General features: G+C 50.9%; 2 protein-coding genes across 2 annotated transcripts; one reads left to right on the top strand and one right to left on the bottom strand.

The window, feature by feature from the left end:
- Window positions 1-227: 227 nt before the first annotated feature.
- Window positions 228-10,766, top strand: NFKBIB (NFKB inhibitor beta). The gene is made up of 6 exons (XM_041743208.1): window positions 228-484; window positions 7,974-8,079; window positions 8,159-8,492; window positions 9,374-9,462; window positions 9,552-9,821; window positions 10,622-10,766. The coding sequence occupies exons 1-6, from the start codon at window positions 306-308 to the stop codon at window positions 10,715-10,717; spliced, it is 1,074 nt and encodes a 357-aa protein (XP_041599142.1). The 5' UTR covers window positions 228-305; the 3' UTR covers window positions 10,718-10,766.
- An 88-nt stretch (window positions 10,767-10,854) lies between these two features.
- CCER2 (coiled-coil glutamate rich protein 2) lies at window positions 10,855-14,722 on the bottom strand. The gene is made up of 6 exons (XM_041743213.1): window positions 13,548-14,722; window positions 13,175-13,285; window positions 12,879-12,919; window positions 12,640-12,727; window positions 11,801-12,333; window positions 10,855-11,191 (listed from the first exon to the last, which is right to left on the bottom strand). The coding sequence occupies exons 2-6, from the start codon at window positions 13,248-13,250 to the stop codon at window positions 11,102-11,104; spliced, it is 828 nt and encodes a 275-aa protein (XP_041599147.1). The 5' UTR covers window positions 13,251-13,285; window positions 13,548-14,722; the 3' UTR covers window positions 10,855-11,101.
- Between the last annotated feature and the right edge of the window lie 112 nt (window positions 14,723-14,834).

Below are 14,834 nucleotides of genomic sequence, written 5' to 3'. Positions count from 1 at the left end.
CTGCCGCTCTCGGGCTAGGAAGACACGGACGGCGGGACTACGAGTCCCAGAGGGCTCCGCGCAGGCAGCCATGTTGGTCAAGGGCGGCCGGAAACTGTGGGAATGGGTAGAGAGCCGCAGTCCGTCTGAATACTCTGAATGGTCACTGTGTGGTAAGGGGGCGGGGCGTGTGCTCTTTAGGTCATTCTGATTGGGTGAGCCAAGGGGGAGTGTTGGGGAATTCCCCGCAGGGCGGAAGCGCCGGGGCTTCAGGTAAAGCCAGCTACAGGCGGGCGGCCGCTGGGGCCCCTGAGGCTTCGGGGGCCATGGCCGGGGTCGCGTGCTTGGGGAAAGCTGCGGAGGCCGACGAATGGTGCGACAGCGGCCTGGGCTCTCTGGGTCCCGACGCAGCAGCCCCCGGAGGACCGGGGCTGGGCGCCGAGCTGGGCCCGGGGTTGTCGTGGGCGCCCCTCGTCTTTGGCTACGTCACTGAGGATGGGGACACGTGAGTGAACCTTAGGCTGCCTAACGGGGCCCTAGGATCCCACCTCTGATTCCCTATTAGTCTCCTATTCCGGCTCCCTAACCTTTCACTCTTAAATCTAACTTCTGATGCTCGACTTTCTGATTTCTAACTCCTAACCTTTAGTAAAACCAATTTCCTAGCCAACTTTGACCCTAACTCCTTAATTTCTCCGACTTTCCTTTCTTGAGCTCTGCTTCATAGAGCTCCACATCCCTATCCATTGATCCCCAAACTGGGTTTGATCTTCCGGACCCAAGTCCGGAGACCTTTGTTAGAGTTGTGGTCCAGACAGGCTCCTCCTCACCTCCTACCTCCAAATAGGATCCTTGATCCTTAGCCTCCTGATGGATGCGCCTTGAACTTAGATTTCCAAAGTTAATACATGACCTTGACTCTTAAGATTCTACCTTCTGAGCACCGATCTTCAGATCTTACATCCAAAGGGAAAACGTCAGCTCCATGATAGCAGGGATTGATGCCTGTTAAGTATTTGTTGAACACCACCACGTTCCAGGCACTGGTTTAGGTGCTGCGATAAAGCAGTGAGGAAAACAGACAAAAATTTCCGCTCTTGTGGAGTTTACATTCTAAGGTGCGTATGTAGACAGACAAAAGGACAGACAGGCTGACAGAAAGACAGGAAGGAAGGGAGGGAGGGAAAGAGGAGAGAGAAGGAACAAAAGAAACTAAGACACAGACGCAAAGTGAGAAAGGAGAGAAAGGAAAAGAAGAAACAAAGAAAAACGAAAAACAGTATAAAGGAAAGGCAGAAAAATGGTGTATCTGAAGGCAGTAAGTTCTTTGGGGGAAAAATAAAGCAGGAAAACGAGACCCGTAGAGTATCTGGGGGAGAACTCTCCAGGCAGAAGGAACCAGAGTCGTAAAGGGCCGTGAGGGATTGTCCTGGGGTTTTTTTGTGTATTTGTGTCTACTCATCCAGTCATGGTGACTAAACAGGGCTTGACCCATAAGAGGCGTGCAGGAAATATTGTTCTTTCCAAAGCCCCCTGCTGAGGTTTCATTAGTATTCTTTATTGGTTTTTTGCTTTCTATTTCATTGATCTCTGTTTTGATTTTCATTATTGCCCTCTTCTGCTTACTTTGGGTCTAATTTTTTTTTCTTTCTTTCTCTCTCTTTTTTTTTAAAGTTTCTTAAGGCGGCAGCTGAGATCATTCATTTGAGACCTTTCTTCTCTAATATTGGTGTTTCATGCTATAAATTTCCCACAGCAGTACTTTAGCAGTCTCTCACAAATTCTGATATGTTGTATTTTCATGTTCATTTAATTCAAGATACTTTGTAATTTCCCTTTTGATTTCTTCTTTGGCCAGTGGATTATTTAAAAATATGTTATTTAGGGGCGCCTGAGCTCAGTTGAGCTCAGGTTGTGATCTCAGAGTCCTGGGATGAGCCTCCCGTTGGGCTCTGTGCTCAGTGTGGCATCTGCTTGGAATTCTCTCTCCCTCTCCCTCTGCCCTTCCTGCTTATGCTCTCTCTAAAATAAATAAATAAATCTTTTAAAAAGGGGTGGGGGGCAGAGGGAGAGGGAGAGAGAAACCCAAGCAGGCTCTGTTGGGAGCCTAATGCAGGGCGTGATCCCATGACCCTGAGATCAGGGCCTGAGCTGAAACCAAGAGTTGGTCATCCAACCCACTGTGCCACCCCGATGACCCTAAATAAATCTTTTAAAGAAAAGAAATATGTTATTTAGTTTCCAGATATTTGGAAAGTTTTCCAAATGTCTCTCTTTTATTGATTTTTAATTTAATTCCATTGTAGACTGAGAACATACTTTGTATGACTTGGATCCTTGTAAATTTATTGAGAATTGTTTTATGGTGCCACACATTATGTGTGCACTTGAAAAGAGTGAATATTCTGCTGTTGTTGGGTGTAGGCTTCTCTAAAAGTCAATTAGCGGTCCTATTGGTTTATCGTTTTATATATCCTTACTAATGGTTTCTGTCTCCTTGTTCTATCAATTATTGAGGAGGGGGCATTGAAATCTCCAGCAGTCATTGTGGATTTGTCTCTTGTTCTATCAGGTTTTGCTTTGTGTAATTTGATGCTCTGTTATTAGGGCACGGATATGTAGAATTATTATGTTCTTTTGCTTAGTTGACCTCTTAATCATTACAAAATAACCTTCTCGATACTTGGTAATATTTCTTGCTCTGAAGTCTAGTATGATATTAAAATACTCACTCCTGGGCAGCCCCGCTGGCCCAGCAGTTTAGCGCTGCCTTCAGCCAGGGCATGATCCTGGGGATCCGGGATCGAGTCCCACATCAGGCTCCCTGCATGGAGCCTGTGTCTCCCTCTGCCTGTGTCTCTGCCTCTCTCTCTCTCTCTCTGTGAGTCTGTCATGAATAAATAAATAAAATCTTAAAAAAACACAACTCACTCCTGCTTTCTTTTGACTGACTGGTGTTAGCACGTATATCTTTTTCCACCCTTTTATTTTAACCTATCTTTTAATACTTATATTTAAAGGGTATTACTTGTAGGGAGCATATATAGTTGGGTTTTGCTTTTTTGTTCAGTCTGACAATTTCTGCCTTTTAACTGGAATGTTTAGACCATTTACATTTAGTTATTGATACAGTTATGTTTATCATCCTTTTGCTAATTTTCTACTTAACATGTCTCCTTTGTTTACCTTTTCTTCTTTTTCTGCCTTCTTTTGGAACCTGTAAACTTTGTCCCGTTGTATTCTTTTTTTTTTTTTTTTAAGATTTCATTTATTTATTCATGAAAGACACGGAGAGAGAGAGAGAGGCAGAGGGAGAAGCAGGCTCCATGCAGGGAGCCCGATGTGGGACTCGATCCGGGGACTGCAGGATCACGTCCTGGGCTGAAGGCAGGCGCTAAACCACTGAGCCACCCAGGGATCCCCCATTGTATTCTTTTGTTGGTTCATTAGCTTTATGTATTTATATAAAGATTTTATTTTTAAATTTTATTTATTTTGTGGGGGAGGGGCAGTGGGAAAGGGAGAGAGAATCTCAAGCCGACTCCCAGTATGGAATCCCATGCAGGGCGTGATCTCACAACCCTGAGATCATGACCTGATCCAAAATCAAGAGTCAGACACTTCACTAAGCTACCCAGGCGCCCCTTAAGGTGTTTTTAAGTAATCTCTGCACCTAACATGGGGCTCGAACTCATAACCCCAAGATCAAGAGTCGCACACTCTACTGACTGAGCCAGCCAAAAGTCCCTGGTTTATTAGCTTTAACACTTCTGTTGATTAAGTGGTTGGCAAACTGTGGCCTCCAGGAAAAATCTAGCCAGCCATCTGCTTTTGTATGGCTGTAAGCTATGAATGGTATTTACATTTTTAAATGGTCGAAAAAAATCAAAAGGCTATTTTGTGGCAAGTGAAAATTATTATGAGAGTCACATTTCAGACCCCACAGATGAAGTTCTGCTGGAATACTGCTTTGCTCATTCATTTACATATAGCTGGTGGCTGCTTTTATATCAACCATAACAGCAGAGCTGAGTAGGTAAAAGAGACACTAGAATCCACAAAGCGTAAAATCTTTATCTGGCCATTTACAGAAAAAGTTTGCTGACCTCTGCTTTATAGCTTATACTGTACAGCTTCAACTTATGATGGGTGTCATTTCGCATAGGGTAAAAGATAAAAGAACCTTAGAATAATATATTTCCATTTGTTCCCTCCTGGCCTTTATGTTATTGTTGTCATACAGTTTAGTTTCACGTGTGTTATAAACTCCACCATACATTGTTAGTAGTTTTGTTTAAACAAACACTCAACTATTTTTTTTTCAAATTACCTTCTAAAGAGACTTGTATAAAAAAAAAAAAAGAGAGACATAACGAGAAAAAATCTTCCAGATTTACCCACATAGTTGTTATTTTCAATGTTTGCTATTTATGTGTATAGGCCCATATTGCTGTGGGATGTCATTTTCATTTTGCTTGCAGGTTTCCTTTAACCTTTGTTTGGCGACAACTTATCGTCTGTTGGCGATAAGTTCCTTTGGCTTTTGTATATCTAAAAACATCATTATTTTGTCTTTGTTTTTGAAAGATATTTTTGCTGGGTTAAAGACTTCTAGGTTGGGGGCACTTGGGTGGCTCACTTGGTTAAGCATCTGCCTCCTGTTCAGGTCTAATCCTAGGGTCCTGGGATCGAGCCCCAGATCAGGCTCCCTGCTCAGCATGGAGGAGTTTGCTTCTCCTCCTTCTAACCGTCTTCCTACTCTCTCACTCACTCACTCTCTCTCTCTCTTTCTCTCAAATAAAATCTTAAAAAAAAGTCTAGGTTGAGGGATGTCTGGGTGGCTCAGGCAGTGAAGCATCTGACTCTTGATCTCAGCTCAGGTCTTGATCTTAGGGTTGAGTGTAAGCCCTGTGTTGGGCTCCATGCCCAGCATGGAGCCTACTTAAAAAAAAAACACAACAAAAAACAAATCCTAGGTTGAGTGTCTTTGAATACTTGAAAGGTATTGCCTCAATCTGTTCCCCTGTCTAATTTCCTATATGACATCCACTGTCATCCTTATTTTTATTTTTCTATAAAGTATCTTTTTCTCTCTAGCTGCTTTTGATATTTTTATATTTAAAAAAATTATTTAAAAAGATTTATTTATTTTAGAGAAAGAGAGAGCAAGTGAGTATATAAGTGCGAGGGAGGGGCAAAGAGAGAAGCAGAGAATCCCAAGCAGACTCCATGCTGATTGTGGGGCCCAAGTGGGGCTTGATCTCATAACCTAAGGTGAAACCAAGAGTTGGACCCTTAACCAACTGAGCCACCCAGGCACCACTGAGATTTTTATCTTTACCGTTGGGGTTTTGAACCAGATTTTTATGTTGGGCTTTGGTATAGTTTTCCTAATATTTCTTGTTCTTGGGAGTCATTGAGCTTCTTGGATCTGTGAGTTTATAGTTTTCATAAGTTTGGAAAATTTTCTAGACATTATTTCTTCAAATATTTTTTCTGTCCCCCACATCATTTAGGGACTTAGTTTCAAATATTAGGGACTCCTGCATGGCTCAGTGGTTGAGTGTCTGCCTTCAGCTCAGGGCGTGACCCTGGAGTCCCGGGATCAAGTTCCGAATCAGGGTCCCTGTAGGGAGCCTGCTTCTCCCTCTGCCTGTGTCTCTGCCTCTCTCTGTTCTCTAAAGAATAAAGAAATAAAATCTTAAAAGAAAAAAAAAGTTTCAAATATTGTTAGGCTGCTTGAAGTTGTTCCATAGCTCACTGATGTTCCTTTCATTTTAAAATAGTCTCTTTTGAGGGTGCCCAGCTGGCTCAGTCATTGGAGTGTGAGACTCTTGATCTTGGGGTCGTGAGTTCAGGCCCCATGTTGAGTGTAGAGATGACTTAAACATAAAAAAGAAATTTAAAAAATTCTCTTTGTGTTTCATTCTAAATAGTTCCTATCACAAAGTCATTCGGTAATTTTTTCTTCTATATTATTTATTTTTTTAGATTTTATTTGTTTATTCATGAGAGACACAGAGACATAGGCAGAGACAGAAGGAAGCTCCCTGTGGGGAGCCTGTTGCGGGATTCAATCTTGTGACCCCAGGATCACCACCTGAGCCAAAGGCAGCCACTCAACCACAGCGCCACCTAGGCCTTCCCTCTTCTGCATTGTTTAATCTCTGCTCATCCTGCCCAGTGTATTTTTCGTTTCAGATGCTCTAGTTTTTATCTCTAGGAGTCTGATTTGAGTCTTTGGCTCCTATCACCCATGTCTCTACTTAACTTTTGGAATGTATGAGAGTCACTTACAATGAACTCTTTAAATGGTCTTGTTTGTGGATTCAAACACCTGTGTCATTTCGGGGTCAATTTCAACTGATTGATTATTCTCATTGTGGATCATGTTTTTCTGCTTCTTCTCCTACCTTGTAATCTTTGAATAGATGCCAAACATTGTGAACTTTACCTTGTTAGTCTGGCCAGTTGTATATCTTTTCTTTTCTTTTCTTTTCTTTTCTTTTCTTTTCTTTTCTTTTCTTTTCTTTTCTTTTCTTTTCTTTTCTTTCTTTTCTTTTCTTTTCTTTTCTTCTTTTCTTTTCTTTCTTTCTCCTTTCTTTCTTTCTTTCTTTCTTTCTTTCTTTCTTTCTTTCTTTTCTTTTCTTTTCTTTTCTTTCTTTCTTTCTGATTTTATTTATTCATGAGAGATACAGAGAGAAGCAGAGACATAGGCAGAGGGAGAAGCAGGCTCCCTGCGGGGACTGTGATGCGGGACTCAATCCCAGGACCTGGGATCACAACCTGAGTCGAAGGCAGATGCTGAATCACTGAGCCACCCAGGTGCCCCTATGTTCCTATAAATATTCTTGAATGTTGCTTTGGGATGCAGTTAAACTACTTTTAAGTAGTTTGATCCTTCTGGGTTTTGCTCTTGTGATTTGTTAGGTGGGTCTGAGCAGCGCTCTATCTAGGGTTTATTACTACCCACTACTGAGGTAAGACCTTCTAGAGCCTTCTACCCAATGTCCTGTATTTTAGGGGTTTTTCCTAGTCTCACCGGTGGCAACAGGCACTATTCCTGAACCCCTGTGAGCAATGGGCACGTTTCCCTAATCTGTTTATATGGTTTCTTTCCTAGACAGGGGTAGTTTCTCCATATTGGTGCACTGATCAGTCTTCTCCTAAATCCTCTAGAGGTCCCTCTGCAAATCTCCAGCGTCTTTCCCTGTTCAGGTCTCTCCTCTTAGGTTCTCTGTCCTTTGACTCCCCCTGCCTTGCTGTCCCCAGACCCAGCTCCATCTCACTCATATGCAGATGGCCAGAACCCTGCCTGGGTTTGCCCTCTCTATGCCATGTCTTCTCTCAAGATAAGAAATGTGGCAGTCTGTCACAGGTCTCACCTCACTTTGTGTCCTGTGTCTTAAGGATCACTGTCATTCATTGCATGAGGACCAGTGTCCGGAAAACTGTTGCTTCCTACACGGCAGTTTGTCTGTTTTTTTTTTTGTTGTTGTTATTGATTCAGAGGGGAGGGAAATCTGGTCCCTGCTATTTCATCTTGGGAGGAAGTAGAAGTCCCACTTAATAAACACCAATTAATCAAATATGCTGAATTAATTCTGACCTGACCCTCCTAGATTCTTGACAGTTGGTTGCAGGATTGTGGTCATAGGGCTTAGCACACAGGAGGTGCTCCAAGTTTGTTGAATGAAGGAATATAGGAGTACTTGATGACTACTTTTTTTTTTCTTTTTAAAAGATTTATTCATTTATTTTAGGGAGAGAGAGCGCACGTGTGCGCTCCCATGAGTGGGAGGGGCAGAGGAAGAGTGAGAGAGAATCTCAAGCAGACGCTGTGTTGAGCACAGAGCTTGACGTGGGGCTTGATCGCAATGACCCTGAGATCATGACTTGAGCGGAAACCAAGAGTCAGATGCTTAACCCACTGAGCCACCTAGGCATTCCAGGAGTACTTGACCTCTGACCTCTGCTCCTGTCTTTGTCTTCAGGGCACTGCACTTAGCAGTGATTCATCAGCATGAGCCCTTCCTGGATTTCCTCCTAGGCTTCGCGGCTGGCACTGAGTACCTGGACCTGCAGAATGACCTGGGCCAGGTGAGCCACCTGGGGACAGTACAGGGCTTGGGACTAGGTTCTCGGTGCAACCCCTAATCCCTGCCCTCTGCTCCTGCAGACAGCCCTTCACCTGGCAGCCATCCTGGGGGAGGCCTCCGCAGTGGAAAAGTTGTATGCGGCGGGTGCCGGGTTGCACATAGCGGAGCGTGGGGGCCACACGGCGCTGCACCTGGCCTGCCGCATGAGGGCACATGCCTGTGCTCGTGTGCTACTCCAGCCCCGTCCCCGGTGCTCCAGGGGAGCCGCCAACACCTACCTCGCTCAGGGCCCTGACCGCACCTCTGACACCGACCACCCGCCTGTTGCCTCGTACCCTGAACCTGACTCGGAGAAGGAAGATGAAGAGAGTGAGGAGGATTGGAAGCTACAGTTAGAGGCTGAAAACTACGAGGGTGAGGGTTTCTGGTCACTGGGCAGGGCTTGGATGCCCAGGCAGAGAGAGAGCACTGGGCTCTAGGCTCAATTCTCCTGAGTCAAGACCCAGGCCCTTGGGAAATAATACTGAGGCTCCAGGGACCCAGGCACTGGAGAACGCGTCCCCTCTGAGGCCCCAGATTACTGAGAATCGGTCACATGGGACTCAGGCCCCAGACCACTTGGGACCCAGTCCTGTCACCTGCAGGCCTAGAACTACTAAGATCTAGTTGTTGGGTTCAGGTTCCCCAGCTGGAAGGCACAGCTCACTCTGGATCTCGCCCCCTCCCACCAACCACAGGTCCTAGCCTACCCTGGATGAGGGATCTTAAGGCTCAGATTCCCAGAGATTGACACTAGGTTCAGGGACAGCCCTCGGCCCATCTACCTGGGGCCTTGGCATCTGAATCTTAGCTCCCCCACCTCTAGGCCCAACTACCTGCACCAGGCCCCTTCCTGAGGTCACCCAGGACCCAGTGTTCAAGGCCTACTCCTTCCTCTAAAGTCACACACAGGTCCTTGAACTACTCAGGACTCAGGAATTTGGGGTCCAGATCTTTTGTGAGATAAAGACCAGAGACTCAGTCTCCTGGTCCCAATATCCAGGCTTCCTGTCCAAAGCCCCTAGGTTCTTCACCCATAAGCCCCAGACTTTCCACAAGCCAGGCTTTACACTGCCAGCAGGTTCCAGAACACCAAGACTTAGGCATTGGGGTGCATTTGCCTCTTTGACATACCCAGGAATTCAGGGGCTGGACCCCAGACTCAGTCCCCTCAGGCCAAGGTGTTCTCCTCTGGGAGCTTGACATTTGGGGCCCAGGCCCCTGACCTGCATCACATGATACCACTCGGTCCACAGGCCATACCCCACTTCACGTGGCCGTCATCCACAAAGATGCAGAGATGGTGCGGCTGCTCCGGGAGGCTGGAGCGGACCTCAATAAACCGGTGAGCTGCCCTAGGGAGAGGGTGTGGCCGGGAGGGTTGTGCCCTGGAGTGGGGCAGGGCCCCCTTGACCTCTCTGCTGCCCCTTGCAGGAGCCCACGTGTGGCCGGAGCCCCCTGCACTTGGCAGTGGAGGCCCAAGCAGCCGATGTGCTGGAGCTTCTCCTGAGGGCTGGTGCTGACCCTGCTGCCCGCATGTATGGTGGCCGCACCCCACTGGGCAGTGCCACGCTCCGGCCCAACCCCATCCTTGCCCGTCTTCTCCGTGCACATGGAGCCCCTGAGCCTGAGGACGAGGACGACAGGCCTGGCCCCTGCAGCAGCAGCAGCAGCAGTAGCGACAGTGACAGCGGGGACGAGGGCGTGAGTCAGGAGGAAAGACCGGGTGGCCCAGCTGGGGGGTCAGGGTAAACAGGCGGGTGGGCAGGGGTGAAAAGAGAAGTTAGGCAGTGTACTGAGACCGACCTTGGGCCGCTGTGATCGGAGAATGCAGGCAGAAGTCCGGGGTGACCTGGATGGGGTGGTGGGGAGAATGTGGGGAGCCATGGCTTGAGCAACGGCGGAGGGAGAACTCAGGCAGGCAGAGTTAGAGAATGAGACCACGGTCCGAGGGACACGTGATGGCAGTGAACAGCAGCGGTGGCTGAGAGTGTTGGGAGTGACTTCCCGGAGCAAGAGATGGAGGACTGAGGCTGTGGGAAGGTGACCTCGGGCAGCAGTGGTTCCGACGCTGGCAGCAGTGGGGAAGGACCTTCGCCAGCAGGGAGGAGGCTGTGTGGGGGAAGCCAGGGGGCAGAGATGCTGCGTTGGGCAGGGGACGAGGCTGGGTAGTGAGGGGGGTGAGTAGGGTGAGGAATCTGGGTAGAAGCAGAGGGAGGGGGCAGAGGAAGGAGACCCCAGTGGCTGTGGCTGCCGAAGACGCCACGAAGCAGCAGGGCCGGAGCCCAAGCAGGAGCCCAAGCAGTGGCGGGTGGTGGGAGAAAGCAGATGACCTTGAATGTGGTGGTTGGAAAACCAGGAGTGGGGAATTTGCGTGGGGGAACTTGGGTGTCACCAGAAGACCCAGTTGTCGGGGCGGGTGGAAGAAGCTGGACAGCCGGTATGGTGACAGCCGGTATGGTGACAGCCGCCTGAGCCCCTGTGCCTGCTCCCTCTGCCCTCAGGATGAATACGACGACATCGTGGTTCACAGTGGCCGGAGCCAAAGCCGGCTCCCTCCCACCCCAGCCTCAAAACCTCTCCCCGATGACCCCGTCTGACCTAATTGTTAATAGAATCTCCAGTTTAATAAAATCCCAGTTCTGACAACCCGAGACTAGACTGACTGTCACCGTCGCGGTCCTCCGGTTTATTCCCGGGTCCCCGTCCCTCCAAAATCAAGTGCCACACAAGCCTCTGGTTTTCTTTGTGCTTTATCCACACAGAAGGGTTGGAGAGGGTTACATGGGTGGCCGGGTATGTCCTGAGTCAGCATGAGGCCAGCCGCTCTCCCCAGCTCAGACTCGGCCCCTTGAGCCCACTTGCATGGCACACCCTTCTCCCCATTCCTGCAGTTGGGCATGGAGTGGGCTGGTAGGTGAGCTTTGGGGGTCCATAGTCCTAAGCCATAGGATGGGCCGGGAAGGAGGCCATGAAGTCAGGGGTCATCCCTCCCTCCTGATCTCCTCCCCCAGAATCTCAGTTGCCTTCTTGAGCTCCTCTCTCACATGCTCCAGCCGCTCCATGTCATGCTCCTGGTGGGATCAGAAATGGGTTGATCAGCACCCACCTCCAAGGGCGGGCCACCTCAGTAGTCACCCCTGAATGTGGGCCATGTCAGTTTGCACAACAGTGGTCATCCTGGTCACTGTGGACCACGATGGGGACCTTGGCGGAAGAGTTACGTTGGCCAACGTGCCCAGCAGCGCGGTTCGTGTGTGTGTGGACTGTCTAGCCAACGGCAACGGATAGGACAAGTAAACTTGGATGCCGTGACCCTTCTGTGAGGTGCTGGCCATTTGGGCTACTGCCACCAATCACACCAATCCTACTTTCCGTGACCCAGCAATGGTGTCCATCTGTAGTCCAGTGAACCAAGCAGCAGCCCCTTTTCATGTGGCCAGACTGCTAAGTCAGCTACCTCTCTGCAATACTAGTGGCCATCTGGGAAGTGATGTCAGCATGGAAGCCATCTTGTCAAGCAGAGGCCTCGCTCGGCTCTTGCTGCCTAGTCCTGGTGTCAGTCCTGGTCACCACGATCCATTTGTGGTGGGTAGTGGTCATGGCCCAACACTGGTACGGGGTTCGTAGCAATCCACTGGCTGTTGGGTCCGCCCCACTTGCCCATTGCCTCCTCCACTCACCTCCTTTTCCGAAGCCTCTTCCTTCTCCTGCTTGGGCTCCTCTTCCGGCTGGTGGAGGTGGTGGTGGTGCGGCGAGTCCTCGTGCATCTCTCCACCCGCCTCAGCCCCCTGCCACAGACTGCGGCCCCCGCCTAGCACCTGCAGGCCCTTCTCTTCTGCCTCAAACTGGGCTGTCTCCTGGTCACTGGCCTGCTCTGCCACTCGCTTTTGGGGGCCCCCTCTGCCCTCTAGGCGCCGCTTCCACAGGCCTTCAAAGGATTCTGTGTGCCCCCTCTTCTTCCTTTTCTCCTCCTCCTCCTCCTCTTCCTCTTCCTCGTTGTCCTCCTCTTCCTGGCGGAGCCGGCTCTGAAGCTGCTCATGGATGGTCTGTTCCCGCACCTCGGACTTATGGGCCCTTTCTGCAGCCTCCTCTTCCTCATCCCTCATCTCCTGGCTGGACCTCGTCTTCCCAGCCTCTTGCTTCTTGAAATCCTCAACCAGTAGGGCTTTCTCTTTGCTGGACACACAGCCATAGGGCTCTGTCTCACACATCTCTGGTGGAAAGAGAGGGTGCTCTCTGTGCAGCAAATTGGGGGAACTGAGACCTGGAGGGGTTCTGGGGTCTGCCCAAAACTGGGAGAGGAGGGTCAGGTCTGGGCCACATTCTCTGCCCCCATCCTGCACCGCTGCAGGGAACCCCGAGGGTGGGTCTGGAGGCCAGGCTGGACACTGTGCAGTGCTATGCCAGCCCAGGCAAGGGGACTCTGGGATGAGACACCCCTTCCTCCAGGAAGCTCTGGCCCAAACCCTGGGTGGGGTGGGGACTTCCCAAGAGGAACTGGGGCCTGGGCCCCCCTTACCTTTGTGGAGGAGAGCTGTGCAGGGGCTTCTCTGGGCCTGGCCCAGTGTCAGCACTTCTGTGACCACCTCTGCCAGACAGCGGGTCAGCTGGGGGTGAAGGGTCAGAGGGGAGGTTGAGGGCAGGGCAGATGGGGGTAATGAGAGCAGCAGGAAGTCTGGAGGGGAGATGATCATGGAAGTTGGTCAGGGTGGGCCAGGGTGTGGGGGAGATGAGGCAGGGCAAGGGGTCTGCACTCACCTCTTCTTTGGAGGGTCTTGGCGCCAATGGAGCAGCGGTGGCTGTGGAGGAAGGAGATGGGTGCTGGGCTGGGACCCCCGGGCGCTGTCCTCGGTGCTGATCTCAGCTCCAAGATGCATCCCGTTACTCCCCTGTCCCCTCTTCAGCCTACCTGACAGGTGTTCCCTCCCCACCTGGAAGCTCAGCCCATGAAGTCTCTGGTCCGACCACAATGGGTGCCCCGTTCCCCCCCGGCTCCCTGAGTCCCTGGTCCTTGACAGGTCTCAGAAGTGCCCTCTCCAGTTTCTGGCACTCACCTGCCCCCAGCAGCAGCGCCAGCAGCAGGGGCAGTGGCAGCGGGAGCAGCATGGAGGTGGGCCCGCGGTGTTGCATGGTGGGGCGTCCGGACCTCGGTGCTCGGTGCTGTGCTGGACGGCAGGGCAGCTGCTTATAACCCAGGCCCGTGGCCCCGCAGGGGAGGAAGTGACGTCACCACTACCCCTTCCCTGCCTGTGGCAGGGTGACAGCTGCAGGGCGGCCACCTGCCCAAGACCCTCAATTATTCATGGGGACCCACGTCCTGCACCCGCTCCGCTCCAGATAATGGCCCCTTAGTGCCAGCAGGGAGGGAGGGTGTGTCCGCCAGACAGACACGGTCTGATGGGCTTAAGGCTGCACTGGGAGGCTGACCTGGGTTCGAATCCAGCGGCGCCACTTAACAGGTAGACTCAGGCAACTCCTCTTCTTTGGCTGCTTCCTCGTCTGCAAACCTGGGCCTTGTAAACCTACTTCCTCCGAGGTGGTGGCTGGACTCTGCCTGAATCCCTGCTCCACCACTACCAGCTGCGTGGCCCTGGGAGAACCGCCCAACCTCTCTAGGATTGGTTGCATCCTTTGTGAAATTGGCCTGGTGACCCCCTCCTCCAGGTGAGGCTTGGCAGGAGGTGAGGAGTGCGTAAGGTAATTTAGACAGCGCCCAGCACCTTCAGGTCAGTGCTTTTTATTGAGCACCTACTATATGCCCAGCCCTCTTCCAAAGCCGGGGGCTCCAGCAGTGAACAAACTGGGCAAGCTCCCTGTGCTTGTGGAGCAGACAATTGAGAGGCACAGACACAACACTCAAACAGCCTAAGGAAGGAGGAAATGATCGCAAACTCCTGCATCACGAGTGCTAGGGGGTTTACTTTGGCCGGTCAGGGAAGTCCTCTTTGAGGAGGATATTTGGGCCAAGGCCTGAGTGATCAAATGGAGGCATTCGCACAAGATTGAGGGAAAGAGTAGTCAGGGGAGGCACTGCCAAGTGCACGGGTCTGAGTCAGGAACAAGTCTGCAGAGTTAGAAAGGCCGGACCAGAGCACGACAAGAAGTGGGCTGAAGTGGAAGGCAGGGGGCAGATCAGGTGGGGCTTTGTGGATCACGGGGACAAGTGTCCTTTCCCCTGAGTGAGATGGAGCAACATGAGGGCTCTGGGCAGGGGAGGGGCGTGACCCAACACAGGGGTCCCACAGGGTCTGCTCTGGCTTTGTGTGGGGCCCAGGGAGCAGGGCAGACAGTGAAGTGGCTGCTGTGCCTCTGAGTCACAGCGGACGGGCCCAGGGAGGAGAGAGGAAGGGTGACTTCTGGAAATATTGTGAAGAAGGAGCTGCCAGGGTCTGCTGAAGGAAAGACTGACGTCGGTGTGAGAGAAGCTGGTCCCGGGCCAGGGTGAGTTCCAGCTTCACTGAGTCTGTGCTGCCTACTGGACCCTTCCCTGCCACTGGGGATGGAGGGGTGAGGCTGAAACTGGGGTCAGTGCAAGGTGCCTCCTGTCCTAGAGCCAGGGGAGAGGACTTGGCCTCTCAGTTCTGGCGGTGGCCTCTAAGTTGCCCTCCCTGTGCTCTGGGGGTTGCTGGGGGTTCCTGGCCACGGTCTCCGCAGCCACAGACCCTGGGGCAGTCTGGCACCTCTGCCCAGCTGCCCAGCATCCCCAGCTAGTCG

This window comes from Vulpes lagopus, chromosome 2 (genome assembly GCF_018345385.1).
Source record: "Vulpes lagopus strain Blue_001 chromosome 2, ASM1834538v1, whole genome shotgun sequence".
In the NCBI taxonomy this organism is placed as follows: Eukaryota; Metazoa; Chordata; class Mammalia; order Carnivora; family Canidae; genus Vulpes; species Vulpes lagopus.
Note: the sequence above shows the minus strand (reverse complement) of the source record. Positions and strands in the feature narration are given on the sequence as shown.